This window comes from Lepisosteus oculatus, chromosome 3 (assembly GCF_040954835.1).
Source record: "Lepisosteus oculatus isolate fLepOcu1 chromosome 3, fLepOcu1.hap2, whole genome shotgun sequence".
Lineage (NCBI taxonomy): Eukaryota > Metazoa > Chordata > Actinopteri > Semionotiformes > Lepisosteidae > Lepisosteus > Lepisosteus oculatus.
The window spans coordinates 7,661,781-7,678,828 of NC_090698.1; the positions used below are offsets into that span (position 1 = coordinate 7,661,781).

Here is a 17,048-nt window from a genome sequence, read left to right on the forward strand (position 1 = left end):
TTAGTTTTTCCCAGGAGGTCTCCCATCCAGGTACTGACCAGACTCACACCTGCTGAGCTTCAGTGGGCTGCCAGTTGTGAGCTGCAGAGTGATATGGCTGCTTGCTACTGATGTTATGTTCTCTGTTAAATACTTCATTGCATATATACAGTCATGTTTTACTGTACATATAATAATCATATATAGAGTAAATCCCTGGTTTATCAGATTTAGTTTTAAACTAACAAAATCTGCTGAAGGGGAATTCTGTAAAATGAGAAAAACAGCGTTCCCCGAAACAACGGTGAAATGCACAAATAATAAAACAAAGTAAAATGATCACTTCATAAGTTTGAAATTCAGGGATATCAGTGGTGGTCTTTAGTGGTTAATTGGTTAATTGCTTACGATCGGTGTTGTTTTTCATGTGCCTTATCGAATGGTATACAATATATATACGATACATTAAATAAAGAACTTGCGTGTTTATGATATCAGACACGGGAACAATTTCCATTATTTGCAGTTGTTAGATCCAGTAAGCACACATTCTCACATGGGGTTGGAAAAAAGTTACTTAAAGTAAATTAGGCAATTACCCTGGAAATAAACTGTGTAAACAAATCCTTCTAAACGGACACCCCTTCCCCCATATTAGTCCGTCAAACAATGGTTCATTGTATAAGCTGATGACCTGTGTTATTGATGTTTTATTCAGTTACGCAGTTTAAAATATTCTTGAGTCATATAGAATTCTCTTATTTCAGTTCGTAGATACTGTAGGTTCACCTAAACATGCCTTTCTGTGTTTGCCGATTGGTTACGGGACACCGGGACTGGGAAAAGGGGAGAGATGAGGAAGAGTGGGGGGGCGGTGTAAATGTGACTGCTCAGCCATAACCTGCAGAGAGCATATCCATCTCCATCCTGTTTCCATCCTCACAGGCAGAGTGTTTAACCACCTTTGCACAAGCCCTAAAGTTACATACTGTATATATATCGCTCTTCGGGTAAAGTTGTCTACCAAATGCATTAGTAACCATTTGTAATTGCGTTTAGCGATTATCTTAAAACAATATCCCCAACTATGAACTGGCTTCATCACTCTGCTCTCCTCCCCACAGAGAGCTGGTGTGTGGGGAGCGTACTGGTGCTCTCTGGCTGCTGTCACATCATCCAGGTGGTCATCCAGTAAAGAGCTTTGAGTGGAGTGTCCAGAAAAGCACGATATAAGTGTAATGCTTATTATTATTAACAATAATAATCATTTCCACAGAACGCTGTGCCAGGCGAATACAATGTGGTATTTTGAAGCAGGGATTCCCAGCTGCTCTGGTCCTGGCGACCCACACGCTAGCTGGTTTCGTTTTCTACCGAGTGCTCAATTAATACCTTCAACCCTTAATCCTTAGTCCTAATAATAGGTCTTTTAACTGGATTTTAATGTCACTTTAAAACAATATAGCGTCCACAACAACCTCGCAAAGGTTCAAACCAAGCGACGTGGTGGTTCAGATACGGATTCATTCACGTAAAAAGTTCAGCTGCAGTGAAAACCAGCAGGTTTGGGGATCCCAGGACAGCATGGGGCACCCCTGTTCCGAAACACTAAAAGCAGAGTCGTCTTTTTACTCCTTGAGGATGCTATCGACGCTACTGGTGCCGCGGTGCTGAGACAGTTTCCCCCCAAACTAGCGCACCTTTCATTCGTTTCTCGCGCTTGATTGAATTAATCGTGATGAACGCCACACGAGCTAAAGATTGTGGCAATTAAGTGCCATGGCAACCAGACCCAGGTGCGCGTTTCCCATTGGGCGCGCGGCGATTGTGTCCGTCTGAAATACGCGGAGCGACCGACCTCCCCCAAGCAACTCCTGACTGCTTTTCTACGTAGCGCGCGGCATGTGGTTTTTAGGTTTCAAGCTGTTGGTGGCGGCATTTTCCCCTCCTCGATCAGTCAATAGGAGAATGGCGGGGAGTTTTGAGCTCCTTATAGGGTGAGTGGGTTATTGAGCTGCGTTCCTTCCTTTTAACCGCCTGTTGGTCTTGGAGGAGTGTTTGTCTAGTCTGAAACGCGTTTTTTATTGAAAGTAATGGAGGAGGTTGAGATCTGCGGTCTCTGCCTCACCGCTTTTTTCTCTGGCGCTAAATACTTTTTTTTTCCCTCCCTAGAGTCGTTATGCTGTACGCAAGCCTCTCTACAGGAGTGACGGCAGCTGATCCGCCTCCAGGTAATCCCCCTGAATTACTGTGGTGCCTGGTGAAAAGCTAATCGGTACATCTAAACTCTGTTGCAAGCAGATGGATGCCTGTAAGAGGGAATACTCATGGTGGGGGAACTTCATTCTTGCTGGCCTGGTAGAAGTCCTGCTTATGAATGTCTGTTTCAACACTAAAGTGAGCTGGGCATTCAGATTTTAACTAAGCTTCAGACTGGTTGGGTGGGGGTATACATTATCCTTGACCTCTAATGAGCCCTTACAGGATTGCCTACATATCTGTGGTGTGAGGGGATTCTCCATGGTATCAGGCCTGGAGACCACCCCACTCTGCCCCCCCCTGCTGAGTGTAGAGAACTGCTGTCTCCCATCTTGAGCAGGTGCCATTGTGTCTGAGTGTCGGGACCGCTACTTCTGGGTGTCCGTGGACAGTGGCTTTGCAGGACTAGACTATGACTTTAATGTTGTGGGTAAGTTGGAACCCAATTTATGGGGGGTTATTACTGGACTCTGCTAAGGCCACCTTCAGCTGGTGCCAGGCCAGGAGTAACTTAACTTTTTCTCTCTCCCCCCCCCTCAGATGGACAGGTGGTCCAGGTCCTTGATGAGACCTATGCTGCTCAATGCGGCTTCACTCACAGCAGTTTCAACCTCACTGGCCGGCTAATCTTCAGGGCTTCTTTCTTTGCCTGTCATGTGGTGAATGTGGTAAGCTGTCCTGCAAGGAGGTGCCCATAGCTGTGTGGTTGGAGTGGGCCTGTGTAGGTATTGTGGGCTGGTGTGATGCATTTTTTTTTGCCTTTAAAAAAAAAAGGGGGGCGCAACAGGACTGTAGAAGTTATTGCGGCATCTTGAAGTATTGATCTTTCCTAAGAAAGCTCTAAGGACCTAATTTAGTTGGGTAGTAAGCCAGCTATAGTTATAAATGCAGCTGGAAATACCCCCACTTTCTTTTTGTCATGCTTCCATGCTATGATTTAACTAAGTAAAACTCTAATGCAGCATTTCTATCTCCAGTGCTGTTAATGTGGTTTCTTGGGCATCTACAACATTCCCCCATTCATGGCCTCTGAATTTATCCACAGAATGATCAGACGTTTACCCTGAGCTACCAGTTTGTAACACGGGATGAGTCCGGCAGGGCGACGGTTTTCCCTTCTGCCATCACCTGCAGATTGCTTCTGCCCTGGAAGCCCCGTGAGGTGGTCTGTGAGGAGAACTACATGGAGGTAATGTCCTGCTGTGGTTCATCTCGAAGGGAGAAGCACCTTGAGTCTTCACCTGTTGTGCTGTTGAGGTTTGTCCAGGTCACCCAAGGCTGGCAGGCATTTAATAGTTCACCACAAGACAAGATAGATCCTTTATTGGTTGCAGTGCAACAGTGGCTTTACACAGACAACACAGCCACAGTGTAATGAATGACAATAATAGTACAATACAATCAGTACAGTGAGGTGTGCACTAAAAGTTGCTCACAGTCTGGACATCCAAAGAACAAACTAGAACAGTATGCAGAAAACTTGTATTGCACGTATGTATATTAAGACAAGCTACTGTAACTGTTATGGCCTTTAACACCTTGCCCTACAAGGCTGCAAAGAACTTGGATATCCTGTACCACAGTACTTTAATGTAATGAAGTGTAAGTGCTGTACCTAAGATGTCCATATTAGCACTGACTTTTTTTTTCCCTCCAAGGTTTCAGTTGGAAGGGATGTACCTGTGATTCAGCAGGAGGGCCCACTTGCATCAAATGTCACTATGCTTAATGTAAGTTTCTTTTGCCTGTTGCGGGAACCTCTATCAATTCTTTGGAATTCCAAGAGGCCTTCTTGCCTCATTCAACAAATTAATTTAACAATTCAAAAATGCTGCACCCTATACCTATAACCCTTCCTTGGAGTACAAGCTGACCAACTGTAGCCCTTATTAAAAAAGGGTTATGTTGGGACACCTATGTAATAGCCTATTTTGTGTAGCATGTTTTTTTTTTTTTAAAGCGACTTTAATGTCAGAACCTTAAAAAGGCCAAGCCCCCTGCACCTGACCTAGAATGACCATATCTTGTAATTCAAATAAATGCTTAAGGGTTTGGCTGAGTCAAGTTAGTTTTGCATGCTAGTGGAGGGCACTTTTGCTTAAGTGGCTGAAGTATTGAAGATGGTACTAATTCAATTAGTGCAAAAAAGCATTGGATCTGTAGGAGTATCTTGTGCAAATGTTAAATCTCGCCTCTCCTATCCAGTTCCAAGGCCCTGGTGAGGCAATGGCAACCTGGCAGATTGCATTCCAGAAATCGGGGGTACCAGATCAGATTATGAATGTCACCTATGCCATTAGCCTTGGTTACATGGTGAACTCAACCTCTTCCAGAGCAGTTTTCAGAAGTGCCTACAACAAGAGCAAAACGGAGATCCTGAAGGTAGAGGCTTGTTCTAATGCTTATTCTATGACCTTGCTTAAGATGCATGGGCTTCATTCCTCTAATTTTCTGTAATTGCAGGTGGATGGGGTCACGGTAGAAGCTATTGATGCAACAATCTTCTTCCAGCAGAAATGGATGCTGATATTAATAGATGTCTCTGCTGCTTGTACTAAAGGCAAGTAGCTGGATATCCATTTAGCCTCATTTAATCCCTCTTATGTTAATTAACTACTTACCATTTCTTCATGCAAGAATCCTTGTTTGCTATGAAACACTTGAATGCAAACTGAAGGACTTTCTCTTTCCCTCTCCCCCCCCCCTTCCAGATCCTGGTACCTTTGATGGTACCTACCTGATCTGGAGCACCCCCAGAATCATGCTGCCTCTAGTGCAGGACCCATCCAGCTTTGAAGATAAGAGCATTGGAATGGGCCTGGGTGGTCAGCTATTGAACAGCAGCACCATGAACCAGAGGGGCTACAAGCTGCAGTTGGTCAAGCAACTGATGCAAATTTCCATCCCTTATGGGGCAGTGGGAGGGTACCTGGAGGTAAATGGTTCTGGAACAGTACATGGAGCTCCTGTGGAACATGTCCTGTTTCCTCTGTTCATGCTCACTATTGCCAACCTTGTTGCAGAGCCGTGTTATCGACAACCATTACAACCAGCGTTACTCCATTGACTTGTTCTTTGAGCACCTGTGGGCAGATGACCAGTATGAAGTGACGCAACACTGCATGTTTGTGCCAGTGAGCACCCCGTTCATCCCCCAGACACCCTTCACTATTGACCGTAAGTGAGCAATTGTTTGGGTTATTGGTACTTGATTATCATGGCTTGTGCATTTTAAGATTGCTCATCTGCAGTATTAATTCAGGATCTTAATTTAGCTATAGTCTTTACATTGGACTTTGTCATTCATGAACTGAATGGGCCATTAAGGTTCCTCTGGTGGGATCTAAATCAAAGTTTGGCGTGCTCCCTGGCAATGTTATGACTTTCATCTGTTATCTTGGACTGTTGAACCAGCACGGAAGCCAAGATGCTATGTAGTCTTCAAATGTAATGTCCACAGAGACCATCCCAGAAGAGAAGATGTTCACAGTCTACCTGGGCATCTTCAATCCTGATGTGGAGCTGAAGGCCCTCAACCTTAATGGGGTGCCCTTGACTATGCCTCAAGTCCAAGCCAGGGGCTTCCCAGTCTCTGAGGTTCAGTACCCTAATGGCACCCATGCATACGTGCTGAAGGTCCCCTTCCAAGACCCCATAGTGATTAAAGATGTAAGTCCTCTTTTTTTTTTTTCAGTACAAGGGAGTAAATGGATTTTTATTGCTAGTGTCTTGTCTTACTTGTGGGCTAAAACAAATTACTGTTGCCCTTTTCAGTACATCTCCAAGGGTGTAAACCGGTATACTCTGAAAATCAACTACACCCTGAACATAATCCCCAAGGATGACCCCTATTATCATCCAGCAACTGTAACCCAGGACATCAAAGACATCTGTGAGTTGCTTGCCCTTGATCACTTTTACCAAGTGTCTCATTCCGCATGAGAGCGCTATATTGTTGCTTGTCTTCTAGTGCCTCCTGAGGTCACCGGTGTGTGCAAGAACCAGAGCATCCTCTTCACTGTGCAGAAAGAGGAAGTGAACAATATATGGCTCCTTTACATTGGAGAGGATCAGCTCACCACTGAGCTGGCAGCAGAGCGGGGCTACATTCTCCAGAATGGCTCCATGACCCTGGTCCTGGAGGTTCCACTTTTTGCTGTTGGATTTTCTTATGAGGTATATCTAGTGTTGTTCACGAACTCCATAGAATAGTCTGTGTGTGACTTGCTTTTGAAGATGTGCACAAAATCCATGCTTCCAAAAAGCTAGGACAAATATTGGGTTCTAGCATTGGTGCACTGGAGCAGTCGACTGTTAAGTTGAGGTCACCTAAGGTGATGGATTACTTGGAATTTCACTTCCCATACCCAAGCATAGATCACCTATACAAAACTTCTCCTTTGGCTCCTTAAGGAAGTCTCCCTGACGGATTTCTACGCCTCCATTACTATCAATGTCAAGGATTACAAGACTCTGGAAGTGGTGAACTCCACTAGGATACGCTGTCTATTTTCAACCACGGAGCTCTTGGGTAGGTTTGGACTTGCTGCAGTTCAAGTGATCCAACTTATTTGAAGTGCTACTCTGGATTATAACAATGTTCCTCCCCCCCCCCCCCAACAGTGTGCATGCCCAATGGCTTTATGACTGCAGTGGTCTCGACTACTGTGCCTGTGCCCTATGTGGATCCCAAGAAGACCACGTTGCTGGACAAGAAATGTGGACCCAAGGAGGCCGATGACACCAGGGCCCTGTTCAACTTCAGTGTGTCCACTTGTGGCACAAGGAGATATGCAAGTATCCCTTCATGCTACCAGCAATGCTTCCTTTTGCACTAGTCTTCAAAACAAAAAGTAACAATTTATTTTTTTTGAAATGCAGGTTACTGGCCAGTACCTGATCTATGAGAATGAGGTGGTATACACCCGGGTGTTGTACCCCTACAATGCCCCCGTCATCACCAGGGACACTGAATATAGGTAACTAACATGGGTTGGGGGGGGGGGGGGGGTTGTTAAGCAGTCTAAGCACCTGCTGTCCAAAAGAAAGCTACAACTTTCTTCATTACTGTGGAACAGTTGAGGTGAAGGCTGAAAGGGGCTTGGATTTAAAGTCCTTGACTACTAACCCTTTGGGTTTATGGAGCATAAACTAAAATGTGATCTTAGACTGAGAAATCAACTTGCAGTGTTGAGGGACTCCTGTTCTGTCACAAGTATCAACCTACATTTTAAAGCTGACTTGCAAGTAGATCAGTGATGCTACCAAAACCTAGATAAATGTCCTCTGATTAGTGTAACTGTCCTGGTGAGGGTTGCTGCCATAAGCAAAATGTGCTTAACTTCCATAGCCCTTTAAATTCAGTTCCTTATGCTGTAGCAGGGAGCATTTAGTCACCTGGTGTTGCAAGAAACTGTCTAAATGTGAACATTGTTTTCCAGGCTCACCATCCGCTGCTACTACCCAATTAATGGCACCAGAGATGTCTTTGTGGATAGGGAGTTTGTCCCAAAAACACGAGGCTATGGTTCTCTGATTGCTTCAGACACCTTGACACGTAAGGACTTTTTTCCCTCTCCATGAGCAACTTCATTATTGACACTAAGCTTTCACTCCCAGATAATTAACTTATTTGGTGCTTTCTGTGTTTTAGGTGTCAAACGACCCAGAGCTGCCTTTGGATCTCAATCCCGGATTGTAAGAGGTAAGTATTCTTCATTTTGGATTCCAGTAATGTCTATAACTGGACAGACTAAGTTTTTTTTATTATTCTAGGTGCTGCTTGGTCAGGTGATGTTCAACAGGATGCCTTGACAGGTAACTGGCTTAAACTCTTTGACTTTCCATAAGCAGTTGGCTTCTATTTTTAACATCTTTTTCTCTTCTAGGTGCTGAGCCAGAAGTGAATTATGTGCCAGTTCTAGGAGTAACCATAGCAGTCTTTGGAGTTCTGCTGCTTGTTTCAATGTTCTTCATTGCTATGAAACATTAAATATCCTTGTATTCTAAAATTAAATGATTGACTTTGAACAGTATCCTCTGTATCTTCTTGTCATGGGGAGGGAGTTCAAGATTTGGCTAGAATTGGTATACAGGTTCAAGCCCCTTGTTCTTTAATGTCTCATGTGCTGAGAATTAAACCTGACTAAAATTAGGCAGAACCAACCTAAGCATTCTAATAGGCCCTGAATGCAGCACCTCCAGTGCATGTGAAATTGTAACCCCATTTCTGTATGGGTAGCAGAGGCACTCTTCCACTAGGCTAGCTTTGCTTTTTCACATTTTCAACTGGCTCCTTGTCCTGTGCTTTCCAAAGGACATTGCAGATGTCAAGAACTATGGTCTCCTTCATGGAAATTAATAAAGTATCTAACCACTTTAGCTCTGTCTGCTATGAGACTTAATGCTGTTTTCATATCCCTGGGTTTGTAATCATACCTACCCTGCAGTCCTGATTTGCAGCAGTGATGTGGGCTATTGTAAGACCCTTTGCTGTATTAGTTTCGCTTTGCTTTTTAAGGTAAGCGAATTGGAAGCTTTAACCAGCTTCTCTACATGTAATTTTGAACATTTCCACTTCTAGGGCTGGTTTATTTTCTGAGCTCACTTCATTATTCATGTGGGGATATTTAGGCAATGAAAGCAGTAACTTGCACATGCTGTAGAATTCTTCAGGTGTATAAGCCACCCTCTTTAATTAGGTCCATAGCTTTGTGCATGGGGTGGGGACCTTAAGTGGTTTTTACACACCTATTGTCTAGAATTGAGACCCTAATTTCTCTGGATTAAAACTGGTCAGCTAGTCTTGCAAGTGGAGCAGTCTCCCTCCAGTGCTATAGGAATTATTGGTGTGCTAACTAAAGGCTGGACAATCTGGTCTCCATTCAAATTGGTTATCTACCCCTCTCCCCACTGAGTGGATGCACAAGGTGTAGCTGAAGTTGCCAGCCTACATATTCATACTCCATCCTTTCCTCTTTCCCAGGGTTTTACTGGGCTTAATGAGTAATTTTATGTGCATGATGTTTTGACTTGGTAAGCTGTTAAGCTCTCCCCTACACAAGACTAGTTTGCAGAGGTTCTGGGAATTAAAGCAAGTTTTCAATGTTCATGAAATCCCCTTGTCACATTGAGCATGTTCCCAGTGTCCAGGAGGGAAGGAACAGACTAAAGTCAGTTTAGTGCTGGTGAAGAGGTAGAGCCCTACAGGAGTACTGTTCAAAGATGTGAGGTGGGTCAGCTGGGGGCTGGAATGGACTTCAGTAAATGGAGAAGGGGGTCTGGTCCTGGTTTAACTAGTCCGGTTAAAATCTTATCTTAATTGACCTGCCGTGCTTTATAGTGCTGTTGTTCAAACAAGCAGGAGGCGTTATATTATCGCAAAAAGCCACTATTGCAGTGCTTTCGCGTTCAGAGATGTATTAATACTTTATTGAAATGTCGGACTGTCCTGCCACTTTCCGAAAAGCTATTCCGAAATGTTGCATTACGTTGTTTTAAACGGGAAATACAAATTCATCTTTTCTGTAAGCTTTAATGTTGGAAGCTGGTGTAACGCTGGGATTCTGGTTGAATCGCTTCAATTCACTATGCATCAGGTCGTTTGCCTACACACCGATCACACGATGTTCTAATTTATTGCTGAATTTCATCCTAGATAATGTACATGCAGTTTTAGTCAAATATTAGGGGGAAAAAATGATAAAATAACCGAAATTAAATTTGTTGGAGTTATCCATCTGGTCTTAAAATTAGATAGTTTGGCATCCGCCAGTCTTCCCCTCCGCCGATGCACAGGGAAAGTTTCCTTTCGATAGGGGGCGATATGTCCTCGTCTGTGCCGAGATTCAAATCGAACAATACGAGCAATGCATTTGTACGTGTTACCAGCGTTTTCTTTTGCGTGAAAATCTCAGGTCCTTATTTTTTTAATAAGACCTCGTGACATTTAACCTTGAAGAGAAGGCGCAAAGATGATTTCTCGACTTTACGTCCAGCCGCTTCCTCAGTAACTCATCGGAAGCGGATACGGAGACTGCTGCAAATTTTGCCAAAATCGTCAACTCAGGTAAGAAAAGTGTGTTTCCGCTTTTATTTCTAAAAAAAACAATTGACTTTCTTCAGGGTTCACTATGTTGTATAGTAAACCGAAGTAAATGAAGGAACCGGTACCTCCAGAAACGTAGTAACTTGTCGGCCGTTTTGCTGACCTTCTTGCCGCCATTAATTCACTAATCCCGATTTTGACATGTTTTTCACTTTCTCACATTTCACTTTTACTTGTTCTGAAGAAAAGAAAAAAAGCTTGGTTTATGTCAAATGCCAAATATCATAGACTGTTTTTTTTGTATTGTTTTATTCGTGCAAAAAGAAAAAACATGGTGCTGTGATTCTCCTCACATTTTGAAGGGCCATTGCCGCTACAAATGCGTGGGACCCTAATGGGCATTCCAGCTGGTTCCTGTAGAAATGATCAGCTGGTTTCTAATGGCATTAACTGGAATATATTAGTATGAACTGGTTTAACCCATGAGCAGTTTAACACAGTTACAGTGTTTGTCACCAGTTGGGGAGTTTTTTTTTGTAAAAACTGAGAGGCCCCCCAAACAAAGCTAGTCCACTCATCTCCTCCTTCCGGGTCTCGCTGTCTTTGAAGGCGGTGAGCTTAAATGGTTAATAATGGGTGATTCCATTAACCAGCAAAGGAGTTGATTCCTTGAATGGCTGTCTTGCTTGTAGAGCCCCATGGCCTGTTCTTCAGTCTGGGGTGTTCAGCCTTGTTGGCAGTGCCCTTTCCAATTCAGCTGTTCAAGCCTTATCATCCTCTGGGGGCAATTTGTTTTACAGCCCAGTCCAATGCAACAAGGACAGACAAACATTATGGACTGAGATAATGGCACAATAGCCTTACGGGAGATAAGAGAATTACTTTAAGTTGAAGGGCCTTGTCCAGGGAAATGCATTCCCAGAATAGGCGGATGACGGTTTGGATCCTGTTGCCCGTGTTCAAAGAACCGTTTCTGTTGTGCTTCTGCTCTTAAGGTGCTGCTAAAGAGGGCTCAGCGGTTGCGAGGATGGCTTCCCCTGTTGCCACGGCAGCTGGCAGGGTGATTGACAGGCAGGCCAATGGGGAAGCAGCCGGCGAGGGACACCTGGGGGACTCTGGGGAGCTGAAGAGGGGCTCTGACCAGGGCTTCGCTGGCCTCTCCACTCACATGCGGCAGGTACTGGTGTCTGCAGAATGCCCCCTTTTATTGTGTGAGCACGAGGGCATGAGAATGGCTACAATGACCAGAGTCTGCCATTTGACCAATTGTGGTCACTTGGACACCCGTAGACTATTGCTTGAAGAATCTAGCCATTCCTTTGGTTGTCCGCAGCTCCGTCGCTTTCCCTGGAATGGTTTGTGCCAGACATCCACAACTCTCTGTAGAAAGCATAACGTAACGGTCTCCACAGCGTGTTTTCAGACCTGAGCTTCATCTTCCGTGTGTCCTGGGGGTGGGGACGGGGCTTGGGGGTTCATTTTGACAGTCCTTCCTGAGGTCTGCTTGACCTTTTTCCGCGTGACCTCTGTATCTGGGGGTCGTGGGGGTCAGCGGCACGACAAGGGGTGATGGGAGTCTCACTTTTTTTTTCCCCAGGCCCCTCAAAACTTGGCAACAGTACGTGAAAGCGGTGACCCGTGTACTGAAATGCGCCAGATTTTAGAGGGGTTTTTCAGAAGTCCCCCTCTCTGTGCTCAGAGCCCCGGGCGACTAGCGCATTAAATGCGTGGCACGCTCTTCTCTTCCTGCTTCCTCAGGTCCAGCGGCCGGCTGTCCTGCCCTGCCTCTCATCGCGGACTCTCCCTCACCCCTCCTTCTACTCGCTGTACGTGGCCATGGGGTCCGTGCACGGAGCTCGGAATCGCAGCGGTCACCCCGACAGGCAGCCAGGTAACCCCAGCCTGCCAGCCCCAGGGAGAGGGGAGCAGGGAAGCTCGGATCTGGGCTGTGGTGGGCGCACGTCGGTATCTTTCATTTCACCCCCCATCCTCATCCTGTTTGCAATTAAGTGTAGTTTCCCTCACCCCACGTGTTTTGGTGAGGAGGTTGTTCTGTGACCCTGGCCCGTCTGTTAGTCCATAGCGTGTTGATCCATGGATCTCAAGCAGTTGTTTCTTGAAAGAATCTGGGGTATCGGCTTGGACAGCGTGGCTGTTCCATACCCCCACCACCCTTTGGGTAAAGAATCCCCCCCCCCCCCCGTTTTTGGTTTCAACTTCCCCTTGTGTCTTCCAGTTTGTGTATCCCGTTTCATTTTCACAAGGCTACTGTGTTGGCTTTGTTAATTCAGGCCACTGCTCTAAAGAGTCCTCCTCCTTCAGCTAATGCTCATCTCCCTGTCTCTTGGTTATAGTGCCCGCAATGTGTCCAGCTGATTTCTACTACACAGACCCCATGTTGCCTCCAGGGAGCCGGATCTGCAATACCATGTCTCAGCTAGAGGTAAACATATAGGCACTTTTTCCATGGATGTATTCTTCTTCCTTTGCGGGCTCCTGACAGGGCAAATCAACAGGATTCCCAGTCAAAGGAGCAGATTCTCACACACAGGCTTCAGGAGTGAGAGACTGGCTTCCATCATGTTTTCCTAACTGGAATGCCATCCTGCTCTTGAGAAGGCGGCGGTATGGGTAAAGCTTACAGTCAGCTCCCAGGCCCCCCAATACCTTCTACCGAAGGTCGCCGTGTTGACATGTCAGTCCCTGGGGGGGTTCCTTATATTTTGGCCAGTGAGCGGACAGCCTGGCTTAATTGTGGGAGTGAATTCCAAGGCCGGCTTTGAGAAGGGCCCTGTTTTGTTTCAGTTCAGTCTGTGGAATAGTGCTGTGTGAGGAAAAACAAGCCTTCCCATCTATGTGCTTCAGTACGGACACTTTTATTCTTCTAAAATGGTACAATTAGTAGCAGCATCGTTTATTTTTTAACTTTAGGCTCAGATTTAATTTTGTTTTTAAGTGAGTGGATTTGGGGGGAGGGTTCATTCAAAATTCTTCAGATTAGTCAGTGAAACACAAAACGGAAGACCCAAATAAAAACATTAAGGAAGACCATTTAAGTCAGACAATAGGAATCGCTACTTTACGCCACGGGTGGTGGGAGTCTGGAGCAAGACACCCAGCGCCTAGGTTTTTGAAGCCACTGGGGCCTTTCAAGAAATAATAATAAACTTTATTTTATATAGCGCCTTTAAAGGTGGCTTCTCAAAGCGCTTTACAGAATGACAATAACAATAAATAAGAAGAATACAACAATAAATAAGAAGAATACACAAGATAAGACACAATTACAACAATACAACAATAACAATAGAGGAGACTATGGATGGTGGTAGTAAGAAGAGCAAAGGGGTTAAGATTGGAACCAGTTAAGTAAAGAAATGGCTCCTTTAATGTGTAACATTTCCCCTGTTCCAGTACAGGACAGGCCTATTGCAGAATCGGCTTTTTCATTGCAGGACTGAATTTATTAGAAGTATATTTGAGCACATGAGAGGGATGCAGTGGCATGTATCACCAGCTACAGGGTTTGAGTAAGGTGTGGTAGGAGATTTGGCAAAGGAGAATAAAAGTGCCAGGAGCTGAACACAGGAATAGGTGTGGTCATAGTTGCACTGACAGCTCAGATTTTCTTCTGTCCTGCCGGGATGAAATTAGACACGGGTCTTGGGGATTAAGGAGAATCAGACAGACAGAGCTCCCCAAAGTCTCAGATGAGACGAGGGGCAGCTGGGAAGGGGGGATGGGTGTTGATCCTGGTGCAACAACAGAGCAGCCCTGCATTTTCAGTACAACATGATGCAGTGCCATACAGTAGACCCCTCTCTACTGTGGTTTCAGTGTGTGTTCATATGACCAATCTGATTTTGCCATGTGAAGCATTAGTGAGTACAGGATGTTAAAGTCGCATGAAAAGGTTGCTTCAGATGATATATGTAATAATATAGTAAGCATACTCCCAGAAAAAGGGTTTTTAAAATATTCATGTTTTGTGCAAAATTTCTTTTAAAATTGTGGTTGACTCCAAACCTAGCTTTGCACAACAATAACTATTTTAAGGGAGTTGCGGGCTTTGCACTCTAAAAAGGAAGAGCATTGCTCTGAATGTCTGCTTATAGAGAGACCGTTGCAGGCTGTAGTGGTTTGTAAGCTGGACAGCTGCATTATTTGGCTCTGTACGGTGGTCATCAGTCACTTTAGGAGATACCTGATGTGTCAAGCTCCTCTTCCCTGCCCCTTACATCACACAACACAGGTCCTTGAGTGCTGCCAGCTCAACACGCCTCCACCAATCATGTCTGCATGCCAGGCGCCCCCTCCAGGTCCCAACCCCTTCAGCTCCGCACCCCATCCCGTCAGGCAACTGGGACAACCGACCTGGGATAGGAAATGGCGTCCCCGCGAAACTCCACAGTCTGTTGGGTCGAGACGGATCGGGATCGTCCAGCTCAACCCAGAGGAGGACCAGGCGGTCACCAGCCTGCTGCGGCTCCATTATGATCAGTTCCCTGTAGAGAGGAATGCCGGGGAACCCGTGCTTTCTCCCCTGCAGGACAAGATTCCACTGGGAGATTCCACAGTGTATCCCGATTCGGAATGTGGTGCGAATGACCTGCCCCGGACCCCCACAGACGCAACCCTTTTCCCTGCAGCAGAGTCTTGCACGTCAGGAGGGCACTCTGAGGAGGAGATGGAGGCGGTACACGCGTTGCTGGAACTGGAAGGCAGGGGCCTGTGCTATCCTCTAGAGGAAGGGCCTGGAAGATCTGCCCCCGAGAGCCCTGAGGAATTCGGAGACGGAGACACAAGTGAGCCTGGAAACGGGGAATCGATCTTCTTTGCAGCACATTTACCCAGAGAACCGGATTCCCTGCCAGCTGGCTGCCCAGAGCTGGAGGACTGGCCTGTGACAAGTGATCAGCTGGCTGCAGGAGTGTGGGGGAGTCTGGGGAGAGAGTCCAGTGACGCCAGCCAGCCAGACCCCAGCCTTTCTTTGGCCTTAGATGGCAGAGCTGGAGCTGGGGAGGGAGACGTTGTGAAAGAGAGAAGCAAGGTGGCTTCGGTGGCTGGCGTCCAGCCAGCCCAGTGCCAGCCTGTGCTTGAGAGCCTGCCTGGCTTGCAGCCTTACCAGGTAGAAGGTCTGACAGCTGGGGAAGGCTGGAATGAAAGGGAAGAGGAATTTCGTGGTCTGGAAGGTGGAAGGTCGCAGGCCTTGCCAGATCTTTGTCTGTTCTCAGACTGGCAAGGCTCATTGGGCCAGACTGTTTGATGCCCATCCAGTGCGTTTTGTGCAGAGTGTCATCGCAGGCAGTGGAGATGGGAGTGGGCTGTGGATTAGTCAGAAGAAAGCAGTGCCTAGACCTGCCTCATTCCTAAATGTGTAACTGGCACAGGTGATTGTAAAGGGAGAGAAAAATACATCTGTTCATGTAAAAGTAAGAAAAAACACTTCAGAATCTTGAGAGAGCCTGGTAAAACAGAAACCTTAGTAAACCATCAAGGTCTTTTTTTTTAAAGCTGTGAGGAAAAAAAAATCCTTTCCTTATAGATCTTTGTCATCGAAAGGAAAAGTGTTCCCATTTGTTAAATTTGACTCTTTCATTATACATTATGATTATACCGGGTTTCTATTTTATTATCCTTTTCACATTTTTTATTGTCTTTTTTTATAAAAATGTTTTAGAGTTTGCACGTGTTGTAGCTCCTTTCTTCGCCAAAAACCTCTCAGCAGGATCAGTGTGGTTCAGCAGGAAAGCCCCGTTGAGAGACCCAAGCTAGTGTTATAAGGTCAGCCGGACATCAATATTGATCATGTTCAAATCTAAAATATTCAAGCAGGTAGTGGGTGTGTGGGTGTGTGGGTGTGTGGGTGTGTGGGTGTGTGGGTGTGTGGGTGTGTGGGTGTGTGGGTGTGTGGGTGTGTGGGTGTGTGGGTGGATTACGGCTAGGGAGCGCTTGGTTTGGGGTAGCTTGGGTAATGCGTGTCCCTCATGGAGAGTGGCATCAGCCCTCGGGGAATGCCATCCCTGCTGGGGGACGCCACGTGGGGAGAGAGATGGTGTGTGTTCTGGCTGGCGAGCCTGGCAGCAGTGGGTGTCGCCTGGGGCTCTCTCCCCTTCTGAATTTAAACTATGAGGCTACTATATATATATATAACAAAATATTAAAGATGCACAAAGACTTTATTTCATCCTAGCGCCAGGTGGCAGGGACAAGGCGGCTTTCCTCACAGTTGTTTCAGGCACATGTCTTGACATCAGTATCTAATTAAGGATATGGTGCCAAAATGCAAGGGGAGACTTCCCTTATGTGTTGGGGGAGGGGCATGCTGTAGTTTCTTTTTAAAGCATGGTGGTCAGATAAGTTCCCCTCATTGGCATTATGTTCTTGCAGTCTTCTGAACTGTGTACAAAGAACCCGGAAACCCTGCCAGTACAAGTGCAATGCAGGATTGTCACCCCACTTGCAAAAGCACTGCAAGATTTGCCTACAAGTGTGTATTAGGCTTGGTACACTGATCACTCAGCTCCTCAGGATGCCTAATGGACCTGTCAGTTCTCCTGTCGGACTCTGCTACAGGGCCGTTGAAGTCCTGGCAACACCCAGTGGTTGTTGCTTAAATAAAAGCACTAGTAAATGTGATTTTAATTGCTTTTCATTGCACCAAAAAGCAGTCGTCACGTCGCCAAAGAATTTTTCAAATTTAGAATTTGGACTTTTGCAGGACACATGGAAAACAACTCCTAAAGGTAAATTATTTTTTTTT

General features: G+C 45.7%; 2 protein-coding genes across 3 annotated transcripts; both read left to right on the forward strand.

Moving 5' to 3' along the window:
* Positions 1 to 1,850: 1,850 nt before the first annotated feature.
* On the forward strand, positions 1,851 to 8,273 carry LOC102692596 (uncharacterized). Of its 2 annotated transcripts, none has more exons than XM_069186578.1 (20): positions 1,851 to 1,976; positions 2,152 to 2,210; positions 2,576 to 2,668; positions 2,779 to 2,906; positions 3,284 to 3,427; positions 3,897 to 3,968; positions 4,444 to 4,620; positions 4,702 to 4,798; positions 4,950 to 5,173; positions 5,262 to 5,415; positions 5,699 to 5,907; positions 6,013 to 6,130; positions 6,209 to 6,414; positions 6,652 to 6,769; positions 6,862 to 7,031; positions 7,120 to 7,217; positions 7,680 to 7,795; positions 7,892 to 7,942; positions 8,014 to 8,055; positions 8,127 to 8,273. In XM_069186578.1, exons 1-20 carry the CDS (start codon positions 1,882 to 1,884, stop codon positions 8,228 to 8,230), a joined length of 2,475 nt encoding a protein of 824 aa, XP_069042679.1. In that variant the 5' UTR covers positions 1,851 to 1,881; the 3' UTR covers positions 8,231 to 8,273. The 2 variants fall into 2 exon arrangements, with proteins under 2 accessions (XP_069042679.1, XP_069042680.1); XM_069186579.1 differs by having other exon boundaries at positions 2,579 to 2,668.
* Positions 8,274 to 10,090: 1,817 nt separating this feature from the next.
* Positions 10,091 to 15,899, forward strand: LOC107076610 (uncharacterized). Its single transcript, XM_015340709.2, has 5 exons — positions 10,091 to 10,306; positions 11,281 to 11,462; positions 12,044 to 12,176; positions 12,640 to 12,728; positions 14,538 to 15,899. Exons 2-5 carry the CDS (start codon positions 11,313 to 11,315, stop codon positions 15,549 to 15,551), a joined length of 1,386 nt encoding a protein of 461 aa, XP_015196195.2. The 5' UTR covers positions 10,091 to 10,306; positions 11,281 to 11,312; the 3' UTR covers positions 15,552 to 15,899.
* Positions 15,900 to 17,048: the final 1,149 nt, after the last annotated feature.

Excerpts from the sequence above, each read along its gene's own strand:
- LOC102692596 (XM_069186578.1), top strand. The coding sequence starts at position 1,882 with ATGTGGTTTTTAGGTTTCAAGCTGTTGGTGGCGGCATTTTCCCCTCCT. Across the intron at positions 2,907-3,283 it reads CCTGTCATGTGGTGAATGTG|AATGATCAGACGTTTACCCT; the intron begins GTAAGCTGTCCT and ends ATTTATCCACAG. Across the intron at positions 6,415-6,651 it reads CTGTTGGATTTTCTTATGAG|GAAGTCTCCCTGACGGATTT; the intron begins GTATATCTAGTG and ends TGGCTCCTTAAG.
- LOC107076610 (XM_015340709.2), top strand. The coding sequence starts at position 11,313 with ATGGCTTCCCCTGTTGCCACGGCAGCTGGCAGGGTGATTGACAGGCAG. Across the intron at positions 12,177-12,639 it reads TCACCCCGACAGGCAGCCAG|TGCCCGCAATGTGTCCAGCT; the intron begins GTAACCCCAGCC and ends TCTTGGTTATAG. Across the intron at positions 12,729-14,537 it reads ATACCATGTCTCAGCTAGAG|GTCCTTGAGTGCTGCCAGCT; the intron begins GTAAACATATAG and ends CACACAACACAG.